The sequence below is a fragment of the Malania oleifera genome, chromosome 10, assembly GCF_029873635.1.
Source record: "Malania oleifera isolate guangnan ecotype guangnan chromosome 10, ASM2987363v1, whole genome shotgun sequence".
NCBI lineage: Eukaryota > Viridiplantae > Streptophyta > Magnoliopsida > Santalales > Ximeniaceae > Malania > Malania oleifera.
This window is the reverse complement of record NC_080426.1, coordinates 1,021,907-1,038,569: the sequence shown is the minus strand read 5'-3', so window position 1 is coordinate 1,038,569 and position 16,663 is coordinate 1,021,907. Positions and strand designations below refer to the sequence as shown.

General features: G+C 34.5%; 1 protein-coding gene across 10 annotated transcripts in view; it reads right to left on the bottom strand.

Moving 5' to 3' along the window:
- Nucleotides 1–16,663, bottom strand: part of LOC131165515 (uncharacterized) — a 55,064-nt gene that overhangs the window by 14,615 nt on the left and 23,786 nt on the right. For all 10 annotated transcript variants that reach the window (XM_058123396.1, XM_058123390.1, XM_058123400.1 and 7 more), the window contains one exon: nucleotides 4,310–4,402. In XM_058123396.1, coding sequence (XP_057979379.1) covers nucleotides 4,310–4,402 — 93 coding nt within the window. The remainder of the gene's footprint in view (nucleotides 1–4,309; nucleotides 4,403–16,663) is intronic.

The following is a 16,663-nucleotide window of genomic DNA, read 5'->3' as shown; positions in this document are numbered from 1 at the left end:
GTTAGGCTTGGTATGTGATAGATAGATTAGTTTACCAACCAATCTCTGATACCTCTCCTTTTCAACTGGTATTCCGCAGTCTTCAACCCTATTTACTGCTTCAATTGGGGTTTCACTAGGTTTGCATCCAAGCATGCCAGTTTCGGTTAGGAGATCAAGGATATATTTCCGCTGAGAGACACTGATATCCTTTTTTGATCTAGCTACTTCCATTCCCAAGAAGTACCGCATTTGTCCTAGGTCTTTAACTTCAAACTCAGCAACTAGGACTTTCTTCAATCTTTCTATCTCCACTGTATCATATCCAGTTAGGATTATATCATCAACATACACAATCAGAATTGTTTTCTTACCACTTTCAAACTCTTGGAAGAACATAGTGTGATCTAATTGCCCCTGTCGATATCCTTGGTTCTTTATCACCTTCGCAAATCTGTCGAACCATGCTTTAGGAGATTGCTTGAGTCCATACAGGGACTTCTTGAGTTTACATACTCTGTTTTCTTCACCTTTTTTACTGAAACCTGGTGGTATCGTCATTTAGACTTCTTCTTCTAACTTGTCATTTAGAAATGCATTCTTAATGTCAAGTTATTGTAGTGGTCAATCTAAGTTGGCTGCCAAGGATAGGAGGACCCGAACTGTATTCAATATTGCCACTGGTGTAAATGTCTCTGTGTAGTCAATGTTATAGGTCTGTGTAATCCCTTTTGCAAAAGTCGAGCTTTATACCGTTCAACTGTCCCATCAGCATTATATTTCACTGTGAAGACCCATTTGTAGCCTACTAGCTTTTTTCCTCTCGACAAATTCATAACGTCCAAGTTCCTTTTTTTTCTAGGGCCCTCATTTCCTCCATGACAGCTTCCCTCCATTTAGGAATCTCTAGGGCTTATTGGATATTCTTCGTAATTTTTATCCTGTCAAGGTTAGAGGTAAAAGCACAATACCCTGTTGACCAGGGATATAGAGTACATGGCCTAGTTTGTTTTCTGACTGCAATGGCTAAATTGATGTCATCAGGTACAGACTTATCAAAAGGAAGCTCATAGCTATCTATTACCTAATCGGGATTGGGCGTGGACTCATGGCTGCTCGGACCTATCACTGGTTCCAACTCTCTTGGTATCTCAAGTATGAGATTCTCCCTGTTCTTTGTTTTTGGCTTTCTTGAGTAAACAAGTATTTCCTTGCGCATCTCCCCCTGAGTTTAAGTGATCTTTTGCACATGATAGGTCAGGAAATGATGCAATGGGAGACTCGGCACAAACTCATCAGCAGAGAAATTAAAGAACCGATCTTCACTCCACTTCTCCCCCTGAAGAGAGGGCTTCTAGAAGTAAGGAGTGGTTTCAAAGAACGAGACATCAAGGTTAACAAACAATTTTTTTGTAACAGGATCATAACATTTGTAGCCTTTCTGAGTAGGAGAGTAACCAATAAAAATGCACTTAATGGCACGAGGTTCCAATTTATCCCGATTGTGAGCATGAACATGAACAAATGCAATACATCCAAAAATTTTCAGAGAGAGATTGGAGTGGAGCCGAGAGTTGGGAATACATTCTTGGAATTTCTGGAGAGGAGTGGCAAAAGAAAGAACCCGACTAGGCTTTCAATTAATGAGATATGTAGCTGTTAAAATGGCATCGCCCCAAAAATATTTTTTCATATTTGTAGTGAACATCAATGCCCGAGCTACTTCAAGAATATGCCTATTTTTTTGTTCAGCAACCCCATTTTGTTGAGGGGTATTTACATAGGAACTTTGACAAACAATTCCATTTTATTGAAGATAATGTCCCAAGATATTATTGAAATATTTTGTACCATTATTAGTACGTAAAATTTGAATATGAGTTTGGAATTGTGTCTAAATCATGGAGTGGAAACTGAAAAAAACAGAACGGACTTCAGTTTTATGTTTCAACAAGTAAATCCAACAAATACAAGTATGATCATTAATAAAAGTAACAAACCATTCGTGTGAGTGCGATTAAGAGAGCGTGAGGGCCCCCATAAATCACTGTGAATCATAGTAAAAGGTTTAGATGGTTTGTATGAGGACTTTGGAAAGGGATTACGTTGATGTTTTGCAAGTTAACAAATCTCACATTGAAATTCAGAAGACATTTTATTTGAACAAATAGAAGGAAATAAACGTCTTAAGTATTGAAAATTTGGATGACTCATTCTAGAATGCCATAACAAAATTTCACTATTCCTAGAAACAGATGCAAAATCACAAATAGCAGTTTTATATTGTTCACTCATATTTGCCTCCTCAAAGTAGTAGAGTCCCTTGCACGCTTTAGCACTGCCAATAGTCTTCCTTGATGATAGGTCCTGGAAAACACAGTGAGAGGAAACGAATTTAGCAGAGCAATTGGAATCTTTTGTCAATTGGCTAATGGATAACAAATTGCAAGATGGCTTAGGGACATGTAGGACAGATTTTAGAATTATAGAATCATAGATTCGAATACTCCCTTTGCCTGCAACAGATGAGAGTGATCCATCTGCAATTTTAACTTTTAAATTTCTAGCACATGGTGAATAGGATGAGAATAGATGATAAGAATCAGTCATATGATCAAAGGCACCAGAATCAATTATCCATGGTGATTTGTAATGAGATATGGTATTTAAGGCGGTAAAAAAATTACCTCGGTGGGCTAAAGAACTAGAGGGAAGAGTTGTGGAAGACTGACCCGATGCTTGAATGGTAGAGAACATTTTATAGAGTTGCTTCAACTACTGTGGACTGAGTGCACCACTTGGAGTGGAATTGTTATTTTTCTCACCTTGTGGTTTCTTAGCTGAGTTATCAATAGCATCCTGGTAGCCACGATTTTTATGACTCTATCTCGGCTTCCAATCTGCACGCTTCCCATGTATTTCCTAGCAATTGTCTTTGGAATGGCTTGGCATGCGGTAGTGCTCACACCAAGGTCTCCCTTTTTGCGTCTTTTGGCTTGTACCCGCAGGAGTTCTCGAGATTAGGGCCAACATCTCAAGCCCATTAATTTTGGCCGGTGCCTTCAGCATCACCTTTCGACAACTTTCCTCACGCCTCACCTCTCCGAAGACTTCCTGAGTCGAAGGAAGGGGGCATCGGCCGAGAATCCTTCCTCACACATTGTCTAGGTCACGGTTGAGTCCAGCCAAGAATTCAAAGACTCATTCATTCTCGAGTCTCTTCTTGTAGTGGGTACTATCACCAGAGCATTCCCATTCTTCCTCGATGCTCAGGTCAAGCTCTTGCTAGAGATTCGTCATCTCCATGTAGTAGTCAGTGACGTCTCTCTCTCTCTTCTTGCCCCATCTGCCACAATCGAGTCTTTATCTCGAAGATCTGTGAGTAACTTTCAACATCGGAGTACGTCTCGCGAACAACATCCCAGACATCCTTTGCCGTCAGCAAGAACAGGTAGGTCTTGTCGATTGAAGGCTTCATGGAGTTTATGAGCCACACAGTCACCATGGAATTCTCGGACATTGGTTTTTGTATAGCTTCAACGTCGGTTGAGGTGGGCTTCTTCCTCTTGCCGTAAGGTATCCTAACCTTCCTTTGCCTTCAATCATAAGTTTGATGGACTGAGCCCATTCACAGAAATTTTTTTCTCTCCACCGAGAGTGGAAAGCACGAATTGTCTAGCCCATTCGAACCCACGATGGAGGTGGCTTCAGTCTTGCCATCGAGAGCTTCAGAGGTGCTCGACCCTCTGCTGTTGACGGCACCGTCTGCCATTGCTAGCTAAGGTTTAGAAACCCTAGCTCTGATACCATGAAAACAAGATAGAATTTCAGTATTTCTTGAATAATTTGTACAAGCCAATACACAGTATTTATAATACAATTGTGAAATCTAAATATAAAAACAATCTCCTAAAGAAATCTCTCTCAATGATATACAATCCTCTACATATATACCTCCCTAAATTACTTCCAAGATTCTCGGGATTTCTACAATACTAAAGAGGGTTGATGTTGCAAGTTTAGAGGAAAGAACATTGTTTACCTTGTTGAAATTAGGCACCCATCTCAACACGCACACTTTTGGGGTGGGGGGTGGAGAGAGAGAGAGAGAAAGAGAGGGTAATTTAATTGAGTTTAGAGATAGCAAAAGGTGTTGACCCCAAAAAACTTAGATTGAGGTAGTAAAGAAGGATTTGATGGTCCCCAAACTTTCAGGGAGATGTTGCCTCAAAAGCAGATGTACAAAGTTACATTATAGATGATCATATAGAAGTTGTTAAGAAAGCTACTCTGAAATTTCAAATCTAAAAGGAAAAATTAACTCTCTTACCTGCTCAAGAAAGCATAGGGCACAGAGCCCCGCCATTTGATTGAAAGATATATCCACTGCTATATTTTGTACAGTGCATTTCACAATTTTAACCTGCCATTACAAAATCCCATCATCAAACCAGTAAAATCAGACGTATCTCAGCTCCTTTTGTTCAGTGAAAAAATATGTAGCAGTTCCATCATAAATATAATGTGGGATATTGCAAATTTCAACACTATAAACAAAAATAGTTAGGGGATAATTAGAGGTGAGAGAATATTATATTATTTAAGGAGTAGAATTATGGTTTATTTGGAGATTTAAATGGTTTTAACCCATGCTTTATCTCAGAATGATACAATGTTTAAGCAAGGATGCCAAGAGAAAAAGATAAAGAAAGAAAATTCCATGTTTATTACATCTTTCCAAAGTACAAAGATCCATTTGAATCTTTTAGTCAATCCTACAACGTGATCATTTTAGTCTTTCTATAAACTTGTGGAACCTAATATTCTATAAATCTTTGACCTTTTACTAAAATCAGTCACAACCATCAAACGAAAAGGCCCAAGTGAACTCATGATTTGCTGCCTGGACAGCACAGTGTTATGACAGCATAACAACAACACAACAACAACACTTAAGTCGCACTAAGTGGGCTTGACCAGATTTTACAAAAAGCAGTAAAGACAAAAAGAATCTGGTATAAAACTTGGCAAAATTGTAGAAATATAGAAAACTTTTAAAAATAAAAAGAGGCTAGAAGAGAGGCAAAAAAAGCCATTAGTGAAGCTTGTTATAGCTTGGTATACATTGTTGGCACACAACCTAACAACTTAAGCTTTTAGGTAAAGTGGTAACCTAACATGGTATTAGAGTTGATGACCAGGAGGTCCTGGCTTCTAGTCTTGTTCCCCACATTTTTGTGTGGTGTTTAAAAAAAATTTTGTATTCCATGTACTGGGCGGTTTTTTTTTTTTTTTTTTTTTCTAGCTTCGATTCACACCCAAAATTGCATGCTTTATATTTTTTTAAAAATGCATCGTGTTGTTTGTGTGGTTTCTACTGATTGTATGGTGTGATTTAGAAAATTGTCTATATACAATAAGTTTGCATTAAAAAAAAAAACTCAAACGTGCACTTTGCCTGTGTAACACAAATTATCTTTGTACAGATTGCCGATCCCAAACCCAAATAAAGAAGTAAGGTTATGTTAGGTAGCTGACAGCAAGCTTAAAACTTTGTCAGATCTTATTATCATGAATCCTTATCAAATTCACCTAGGTCAAGGGAATAGATCGGGTCAATATAGAAGGGAGAGGACTAATAAGTTGGCACAAGAAACTAATATTAGATTAGGAACTTTGAATATAGGAACACTTACAGGCAAAAGCATGGAAATAGTGAAAATAATGTTTATAAGGAAAATTAATTTAATTAGCCATCAAAAGGCGAAATGGGTAGGAGAGAAAGCTAAAGAAATATAAAAATTAGGATTTAAACTTTGGTATCTTAGAAAAGAGAAACATAAAAACGGGGTAGGAATTATTGCAGAGAAAGACCTAAAAGATAATGTAGTAGATGTTAAAAGAATAGGAGATAGGATCATTAAAATCAAGATAGTTGTAGGCCTGGAAATAGTGAGCGTAATTAGCGCATATGCTCCCCAAATAGGCTTAACAAAAAATCTTAAAGGCAATTTTGGGAAGTTATGGATAGTATTTTACAAGGAATACCAATGTTTGAAAAGACATTCGCAGGAGTTGATTTGAATGGACACATTGGAAAGGATAATATAGGCTATGAGAGGATACATGGAGGCCATGGATATGGAGATAAAAATGAGGCCGGTGATACAATCTTAGATTTTTCATGTCTTATGATTTGGTTGTATTGAATACTTACTATATAAAAAGAGAATGCTTAATAACTTTCAAGAATGAGCATAATAAAAGCCATAGATTTCATCTTAACTAGGAACGGGGATCGTTTATCTTGTGAGAATTGTAAAGTCATCTCAAGTGAAATTTTGGCTACACAACATAGTCTTAATATTAGATATACATATTAAAAAATGGAAGAAAAAGAGTAACATAAATCAACACAAAAGGATTAAATGGTGGAGTTTGAAGGGGGATAATATAGTAAAATTCAAAAAAAAAATGATTAAATAGTGTGATTGGATTGTACGGGATAAGGTAGATGCAAATAATGTTTGGAATAAAATAGCTAATTCTATCGTAAGGATAGGAAAAGAAGCTTTAGGTGAGTCCAAAGGAAGATACTCGAGTAGTAAAGGAAGTTGGTGGTGGGATCAAGAAGTCAAAAAAATTATTAAGACAAGAAGAATTTGGTATAAAATATGGCAAAATTATATAAATATAGAAAATCTTGAAAAATATAAATAGGCGAGAAAAATGCAAAAAAAAAAAAAAACAATTAGTGAAGCTAAACATAGAACTTATGACATTTTATATACTAGACAAGATACAAAAGAAGGAGAAAAAAAAAATTATAAACTCACTAGAGATAGAGAAAGAAAATGCAAAGATTTAAGTGATGTAAAATGTATCAAGGACGAGAATGATAATGTCTTAACTAGAGAAGAAGACATAAAAGAGTAGTGACAAAGATACTTTGATAAGTTGTTTAATGAAAACCAAAACAAAAGATTGAACTTGAAAGTGACAAATTAGGAGAAGACTAAAAATAGGAGATTTATTTGCAAAATTAGAGTTCTTGAAATTAAGATGACATTAAAAAAGATGAAAAGCAATTTGTTTAACTAATCTGTTCAACATTATTATGAAAACCAAGACAATGCTAGAAGAATGAAGGAAAAGTACGTTAGTACCTTTATACAAAAAAGAAGGAAATATTCAAAATTGTAATAAGTAATAACTATCGTGGAATTAAGATTATGAGTCGTACAATGAAATTATAGGAAAAAGTAATTGAACATAGAACAAGACTAGAAATGAGAATTTTAGAAAATTAATTTGGTTTTGTGCCTGGGAGATCAACAACAGAAGCAATTTATCTTTTAAGAAGCTTAATGGAAGAGTTTAGGGAAAAGAAATGGGGCTTACATATGGTTTTTATTGACCTAGAGAAAGCTTATGACAAAGTACATAGGAAAGTTATTTGGTGGGTCTAAAAAAAAAAGGAGGTTTGCAGTAGATATATTGAGGTCATTAAGTATATGTATACTAGAGTAGTGACTAGCGTTAAGATTGTAGAAAAGGAATCTAGAGATTTTCCAATCACAATAGGTGTTCATCAAGGTTCCACTTTGAGTATTTATCTTTTTACTTTAGTGATTGATGAATTACTAGGAATATTCAAAATGAGATCCCTTGGTGTATGTTGTTTGCAGATGATATCGTGTTGATTGATCATTGTAGGAGCGGAGTGGAATCTAAGCTAGAACTTTGGAGAGTCATATTAGAGTCTAAAGGGTTTAGGATAAGTAGAAATTAGACAAAGTATATGAAATGTAATTTCAATCGTGTAAGAAGTAGTAGTGGAGAAAAGATTAAATTGGAAAGTCAAGAGGTCAATAGCACTAATAGATTTAGATATCTTGGATCTATTATGCAATCAGAAGGAGAAATTGAAGAAGATGTAGTACATAGAATTAGGTTGGGTAAAATGGAAGAGTGTGTCAAGTGTGTTATGTGATCATATAATACCCTTAAAATTAAAAAAAGAGTTTTATAAGACGGCTATAAGGCCAGCTACGCTTTATGGTTTAAAATGTTAGGCAACTAGAAACAACATGTACAAAAGTAAAAGTTGCTTAAATGCAAATGTTAAGGTGGATGGGTGATATAACATTAAAAATGAAGTAAAAAATAAGCTTATATACAATGATTTAGGCATAGCCAGGATCGAAGACAAGACAAGGGAGTGGAGGGTTAGATGGTTTAGGCATTTTAAATGTAGGCCTAGTAGAGCACCTATGAGAAGGAACGAGTTAGTTATTTTTTCTGGCATGTAAAGGGGTAGGGGTAGACCTAAAATAACTTGGAATGAGGCAGTGAGGAAGGATTTAATAGCCCTTAATCCAATAGAGGAAAACGCCCTCGATTGAGTAAATTGGCGAAAAAAGATCCTCACCTAGTGGGACTAAAGGCTTGTTGTTGTTGTTGTCGCTATTATTGTTGTTGTTGTCTATAATGGGTGCTATCTATCATGTGTTTCTATCCACATGTTGTCGGGTTGCACCTGTGGGGGAGCGATAAAACTTGATATACATTGTTGGCCCACAACCTAACAACTTAAGCTTTTAAGAAAAGTGGTGATCAAACAAAGCTAAACATAAAGCTTATGATAATTTATATGCTAGACTAGATACAAAAGGTGGGAAAAGAGACATATAAGCTAGCAAGAGCTAGAGATAGAAAGTGCAAAGATTTAGGCAATGTAAAATTTATAAACAATGAGAATGATAATGTATTGGTAAAAGAAGAAGACATAAAAAAGAGGTAGAACAGTGATTTTATAGTAGCATGAATAGGTTTCCCTCCAGTAACTTGAAATATCCTACTTTGATATGAAGAAGCTAAAAATAATTTTAAAAAATTTAAGGCCCAAAAGGAAAGGAAATATTCAGGGGATCTAAATAACTCCCATAAAGGCTCCATCTTTTGACCTAAACTTGATTAGCATCCAGCTGACAACCCTTGAGTTCAGGCTTCTAAAGATAGGATGTGTTCTTAAAATAGGAATGGTTATCACATCATTTTCACCACTTGCTTTGAAAAACTAGGTTGCTTAAGAGTTAAGAATGGAACCTTATGCCATTGGCAAAGGAAGGATCCTACTGCTCCAGAATATCACAGCTTTAAAATCCTTCATCCAAGTATGTTTGGTTTCATGGACTGGCAACAGATGTACAGGTTCCATTTTTATTGTCGTGTTTGTAGGTGTGCGTGCGTTTATTATTTCCAGCTGCAGCTCGACAACTAGCTATAGATTTGTGCCTCCTATGGTCGACTTAGAGAGAGAGAGAGAGAGCATATTTATTATGGGAGGAATCAAACTTTTCATCCAAATAATCAAGGACAATCAGAAAAGAAGGTGATAAACTTTGACTGATATATATATATGGACAGAAAACTTTAATTCATATATTAAAGGGTTTCCGTTAATTTTACAATTTGTAGATTGCCATCATCTACCAGTACCACCACAATTTCAGTTTCTTAATTGTATCTTTAATCTTAAAACATTTATTTATGTACCCAATCAGTTGATCATTGCATTAGGATAAGGCTTTCGTCTTGGCTAAACTGCTAGTTAAAAAATAAGCTTATTTTATTTTCTTTGAAGTAGAACTTGTTCTTCTTCTACCACTAATTTAGGTAACAGTGAAAATTTCTTGCTAGAAATACTTTTAATATTAAAATGATGATCAGCAAATCTAAAGGCCATATGTGGTCTTAAATTTTGTAATATACACCAATCATAATGTCTTTATTACGTGCACAATATGACAAAGTTGGAAAGTTACCCAATATGCTAAATAACTAATTCATCAAAGTTCTCTCCTGTTATAAACAAAATCCTAAAGATAAATTCATTTCTTGTACTTGAGAGGCTGGAAGTGCGACGTAATGGCTTATACAGTCTCGTTCCAAGCCTCAAAAATGCCTTCAATAGTTCAAACCCATTTTCTCTGGAGGAAAGTTTTCACCAATGTCATTCTCATGTTTGGCAGAATAAAAAATTGGTTGCAATAATAAGAAAATGGAAGAAAATAAAGGGGGATAAAATAGTGAGTGCAGGACTACACCTATATTAATCTATGTTACTGCGTAGTCCTTGTTTTCATTCAAAAATGTTCACATGCAAAAGTGATGTGTATATATATAAAAGAAGTGAAGAATATATTTTTTACAAAATGCCAATCTAATCATTTGCAATGATTTTGGAGAAACATTGAATAAACCATTATGTGTATGTGTGCACATGCAAAACACAGTTCTTATGGAGCAGGAAAATGAGAGAGATTATGAATATGTAGATGGAACAAGAGAAGGTAAGTCAATGGAGTCCCTTTATAAGATACATTTTAAGCAATTCACCTGCAATAAATCTAATAGAATGAAAATTTAGAGCAGGTTTTACGATGGATACAACTTAGTTGTACAATTGTCCTTGGACTGAAAATTGTGTTTCAAAATCTTAATAATTTATATTGTGATTTCACAGAATCATAAGATTCAGCAGAAATTCTAAAAAGCTGTTGTTGTATGGTACCTGTGTTATCTAAACAAAGAAAGTACATTGAAAATAAAATATATGATGAAAATTGAATGATCATGTGCCTTAAATGTCAAAACATTAAAATGTCTCCTTATCTTATCACTTCTAGCTTTAAAAAAAAACTATTATGGAGAATCAAACAAAGAGACTATGGGTTTGTCAAACTCTACAGAAAAAAGTTAATGGAACTCAACTTTTTTAAAACAATTCAAAACAGGGATAAAGGTAGAAGAATTTTTCTTATTTCGATTTAAAATGCCCTTGGAAAAGGTTTTAAGAATTTTTTGCGTTAAAAAACAGTGAATTTTTTGGATGTTTAAATAGTTGGGTTTGATGGGGAACTTGGACTTGGATCAGATGTAAATGCTTATTGAATAGTCAAAAGTAACATTTGGATCATGAACATAAGATTCAAATCAAGAATTGTAAGATTCATGGTCAGTTCAGTTACTAGACTCGAATCAATAGGGTGGTTGTGAATCGAATCAAATTGAATTTGTAAGTTCAGAAAAAGAGAACACAGTACTTTAGGTTTTATGTTGCCTCATCAAAACCATTATTCACTTTTGGAGTATCGTATTCTGCCATTGAGAAGGGCAGGACACTCATCGCCTAAGGTGGTACTCACATGTTGACGTGTCTTATGTAGCCTTCACAAAACCATTCTTCACTTTTAATTATTTCTTTTCTTGATTTCTTCCCTTAAACAAAAAAAATTCATATTTTATTAATTTTTCCTGACATCTTACTTTTTATTGTTTAGGGAAAAGCATGCACATAAAATATGATTCTTTTATTGTCCAAATTTAAAGGTATTTTACTATTTGTTAGTTGGTCACATATCAATAAATGCATGTCATTTGGAATCAATTTTGGAAACTTGTGCCGAACCTTACAATCCAGTTTGATTCTCAATTCCCAAAATTAAGATTTTGATTCATGATTAGAATCTTGATTAGTGGATTTCACAACCATGTTACTTATGCTAAAAAAATAGAACCTTTATCTACCAAATAGTCACCATTATCGCCATTATCATCAATTATCACTGTTGTTGTTATTATTATCATTAATTTAAGTTCGTTTAAAAAAAAACAATTATTCCCAAGTATGATTTACTAATGTATCACAACGATTCATTGTAATTTACTTCTTATGTTAAAAAAACATACTTTATTATAAAGAGGAAACATTTTCTATTGATTATTATCATTACCACCCAATTATTAATTAATTTTTATTGTTATTATTTTCATACATTTGAGTTATTTACTATTGAACTAAGAATATATATGTTGAAGTTTGGCACATAATCCACCAAGTGCCAACAGATTAATTTTTTCTATGGCGCATATGATTCAGGATAAGATAGGCTAAGATCAGCTTACTGCTCCACACCATGTCCACATGGTTAAGCCACGACCCAAGCTTGGTCCATGCTTGATCTCATTTCTTCTAAACAAGCTCAGTTTACGACAATACTAAAGACAGGTTGACTTCAAATCAGCCAAATTGGATACCACACAATATGGTTGTCCGATATACTAGAAAATATTTATTAAATCAACAAATTGGATCTAAAGTATGGCAGTTGAACATCTGCATCTTTATTACTAATTTTCATGGATGTGTCATACCAAGGTCAACTATTGTTTCATATAATCTGAAATAAAAGCACTATACATTACTTGTGCGTGTCAGCATGTCTGTAATATTATTTAATTATAAGCCAAGTTTTTACACATAACAAGACTCTTTTCCTCAACAAAATGCCCTAAGTAGCATAAACAACTTTAAAAATATCTTGTTTACAATAATAACAAATAATAATAATAATAATAATAATAATAATAATAATAATAATAATAATAATGTTTTCAGTAAAGTATGACGGAAAGGGGTTGAGATTTCTTCATAAGTCATGATACTTTTTTTCATTTTTTTTATTTTAAAGATTTCTCGTCCTCCTTTTCCTCATAGGTATTTCTTCTTGCTCTTAATAAATAAATTTTGTAAGGTAAAAAAAAAAAAGACTTGGAAATATATCTCCCCCCCTCCAAAAAAGAAACATCAGCATAATTTATTTCTTATCTATTTAATATTTCCAAGTAGACTAAATATTTCATATCATATATTTTTAATACTTCCAAACAGACTAAACGTTGAATATTCATACGTTTCTTTTTCCCTAGTGCAATGGGTGAGATAGCCATTGCATCACCTAATATTTTGAAGGATGTGGAAGAGAGACAAGAAAACATAGGGAATCTCATTATGGCAAGCTACTACAAGATCCAAGATTTCATTGAGAAATTTGCTTTAAAATTTTCAAGTTCTCCAATCCACTTTTTACCACTTCTCATTTCTTGATGACAGAACCTAGGGAAAATCACATTGCCACCTCAAAGCTTTGAACAAATACAGACCACATTTTGTTTTCTAAAATTGAATTACTCTTACTTTGTCTTTTTTGATCAATGAATTTCATAGACAAGGTTCACTTACTATTCTATTTCTTAAACATGCAATAATAGATGAAATAAATTATTGTATCCAGTTTGTGAAACTCACCAATGGTGTAGGATGAATATAGGAATCGCAATTGGATGGACCAATTTGACCTCTTTGGCGGTTCATTCCAAAAAGAAAAGAAAGAAAAAAGGCAAAGGCTTGTTTTGGTCCTAAACCTAAATGTGTAAGGTTTAATTTATTAATTAGGCTTAATTACTGGTTTGGGGGGGGGGGTGGAGGGGTTATTTTTAATTAGCATATCTTATGGGTGTTTTATTTTATTACACGGGGTCTGTTTGGAAATTGGAATAGTAAAGTTAATCCTGTGTGTGTGTGTGTGTGCGCGTGCGTGCACGAGAGAGAGAGAGAGAGAGAGAGAGAGAGAGAGAGAGAGAGAGAGAGAGAGAATGCCAAAAGATCCCCACGCAAGCATGGTTTGATGTATTTATAGGAAAAGACAAACAGATGTGGGTTGTCATCCTCCAATAAGAGAGTGCCATGTCAAGTCTTAAATGAAATGGTAGGTCCAATGGAATAGTGACAGATGGTTAGTGTGAGAGAATAAAAAGAGACACATGTTACAAATGACATTGAAAAACACTTGGGCAGCCAAGGAAAAGGCTAAGAGAGTGGGGACTCCTTAACAAACCTTGATTCCAGCCCACAAAGCCAAGGCTCTTTAGGTCATCCAAGGATTAAGATTGGCAAGGTTTGTCAAGTGTCTCCATGACCAATCTTGGACATGCTTGCAACCACCTCCCACAAGGGTGCAAACAGATGATAGCTTTCACAATTGTTCACATGCACATTCAAGGATTAAAATATCAATTTTGACAACAATTTCGATTTGGGTAGAACTTTGACTTCCATATAAAGCAACACTAAAAAATTTATAGAAATTAAATTGAAACTTTGAGAAATATTAATGTTAGGAGAGAATATGTTATTTTAATAATTAGGTTGTGTTAATGGGAGTGTTTTTTTCCTTAAAACTTTATTATTATAAAAATGGCTGACCCAGAGCTGTGTGTAGTCTCCAGGAAACTGCCGCTCAGTTCTTTCCTCCAGTTTTCTCTCTCCTTTTCTTCTCTTGGCCATCTCTAACTTTAAACACGGTATCAGAGCTGGTTACCAAAAGGTCCTGAGCTTTAGTCTTGTTGCCTGCATTTATTTAGTGGTATTTAAAAATTATTGTTTTCCCTATATGGGTGTTATTTATCATGTGTTTTCTCTCCACGTGCTGTCGGGCTGCACATGCAGGGGAGTGCAAACATATGACAATTAATAGTTAATTCAAAATTGTTCACATGCATGTTCAAGGATTAAAATATCAATTTGGACAAAAATTTTGATTCTGGTAGAATTTTGATTTCCATGTAAAGCAACACTAAAAACTCAATAGAAATTAAGATTGAAACTTTGAGAAATATTAATGTTAGAAGAGAATATATTATTTTAATAATCAGGTTGTGTTAATGAGAGTAATTTTGTCCTTAAGACTTTATCATTATTAATAATATATAAGAGGGGAGACCTGGAGCTGTATGTAGTCTCCAGAAACTGCCGCTCAGTTCTTTCCTCTCTTTCTCTTCTTTTTCCTCTTCTCGTCTTCTCTTCTCCATCTCTAACTTTAAAACATGGTATAAGAGGTGGTTAGCAAGAGGCTTGGGCTCTACTCTTGTTGCTCGCGTTTATTGTGTGGGTGCTTAAAAAATTATTGTGCTGCCTATTATCATGTGTTTATCTCTCCACGTGTTGTCAGGCTGCATGTGCGGGGGAGTGCAAAAATATGATAGTTAATAGTTAATAGTTAATTCATAACTGTTCATTTGTACATTCAAGGATTAAAATACAAATTTTGACAGACGTTTTGATTTGGGTAGAATTTTGATTTCCATATAAAGAAACACTTAAAACTTTTATAGAAATTAAGTTTGATACTTCAAGAAATATCAATGTTAGAAGATAATATGTTATTTTAATAATTAGGCTGTGTTAATGGAGGTATTTTTGTCATTAAGACTTTATTATTATTAATAATACATAGGGCAGACTTGGAGCTGTACATAGTCTCCAGGAAAAAGGCATTCTTTACATCCAACTGGTGTAAGGGACAGTTAGAATGTACAACTAAGGAGAGTAACACTCGGATTGAGTTTATCTTGGCCACTGGAGCAAAAGTTTCTTGATAGTCAATTCCTTATGTTTATGTAAACCCTTTTGCAACAAGTCTTGCCTTATATCTCTCTATATTGCCGTCAGCCTTGCATTTGACTGTAAACACTCACTTGCAACCTACAATTTTCTTTTTCTTTTGTAAATCAACAATTTCCCAAGTACTGTTGTTCCGTTGTGGATTCATCTCTTCAAGAACTACTAACTTCCTTTCTGGATGATCCATAGCTTCCTGAATGGTCCTTGGAACAAATAGGTGAGAAATATTGGATGTAAAGGCCTTATGATTATGAGAGTCTATGGTATGATAAATATTTGGCAATAGGGGGGTTCTAACTCTTTTCCTAATGGCTATAGGTACATCAAAGTCAGTAGATTGATCAACCGGAAGTGTAGTAGAAGGATTACCTGAGATTTCCAAATGACCAATTTTTGGAGGTGATGATTGATTCTAGTCTGAAATTGTGGGATGATCCTTAGTATCAGAACGATACCTGCCTCTAGTATAAACACGAAGCTCAGAAGAGGGATTATTCTGTAGCAATTCTTCCCCTGTTTGTGATTCCCTTATGCTTTGTACATGTAGATTGGGATTTCCATTTTTTTCACTATTTAAAATTTCATTTCATTGAATGCTTTGTAGAGGGATGTCAATGTCAAGGAAAACATTAGGCATTGGTATAGAAGCTTGCCAAAACTAATCTTCACTACTTTCTTTCTCCCCTTGAAGATAAGTTTGGCTAAAGTAAGACTGATTTTCAACAAAAACGACATCCATACTGATGTGAATTTTTTTTGTTTTTGGATTCAAACATTTATACCCTCTCTTATTGGGAGCATATCCAAGAAACACACATTTTTCAGCCCTAGGAACAAGTTTAGATCTAAGGTGAGATGGAATATGAACAAAAACAGTGCATCCATATACTTTTAGAGGCAAATCAGAAATTATCCTATTATCAGGAAAGGATTTTTTTTAGGCATGCCAAAGGAATGATATACTGCAGCACATGGGTAGGAATTCGATTAATAAGGTAACAAGCAGTTAGAATAGCATCCCCCCACAAATATTTTAGAATATGCAGTGAAAACATTATAACCGTGCAACCTCAAGTAAATGACGATTTTTTCTTTCAGCGATGCCATTTTGTTATGGGGTGTCACGACAAGTGGATTGATGTTGAATCCCTATTTCTTTCAAAAAATTTCCCAAAACTTGGTTGAAATATTCTGTACCATTGTCTGTATGAAGTATGCTTATTTTTGTGTGAAATTGATTTTCAATCATACTATAAAAATTCTTGAATAATATTTCAACTTAAGATTTTCCATTCATCAAATATACCCAACAAATCCGAGTACGATCATCTATAAAAGTCACAAACCATTTTTTTCCGAATAAGGTAGTCACCTTAG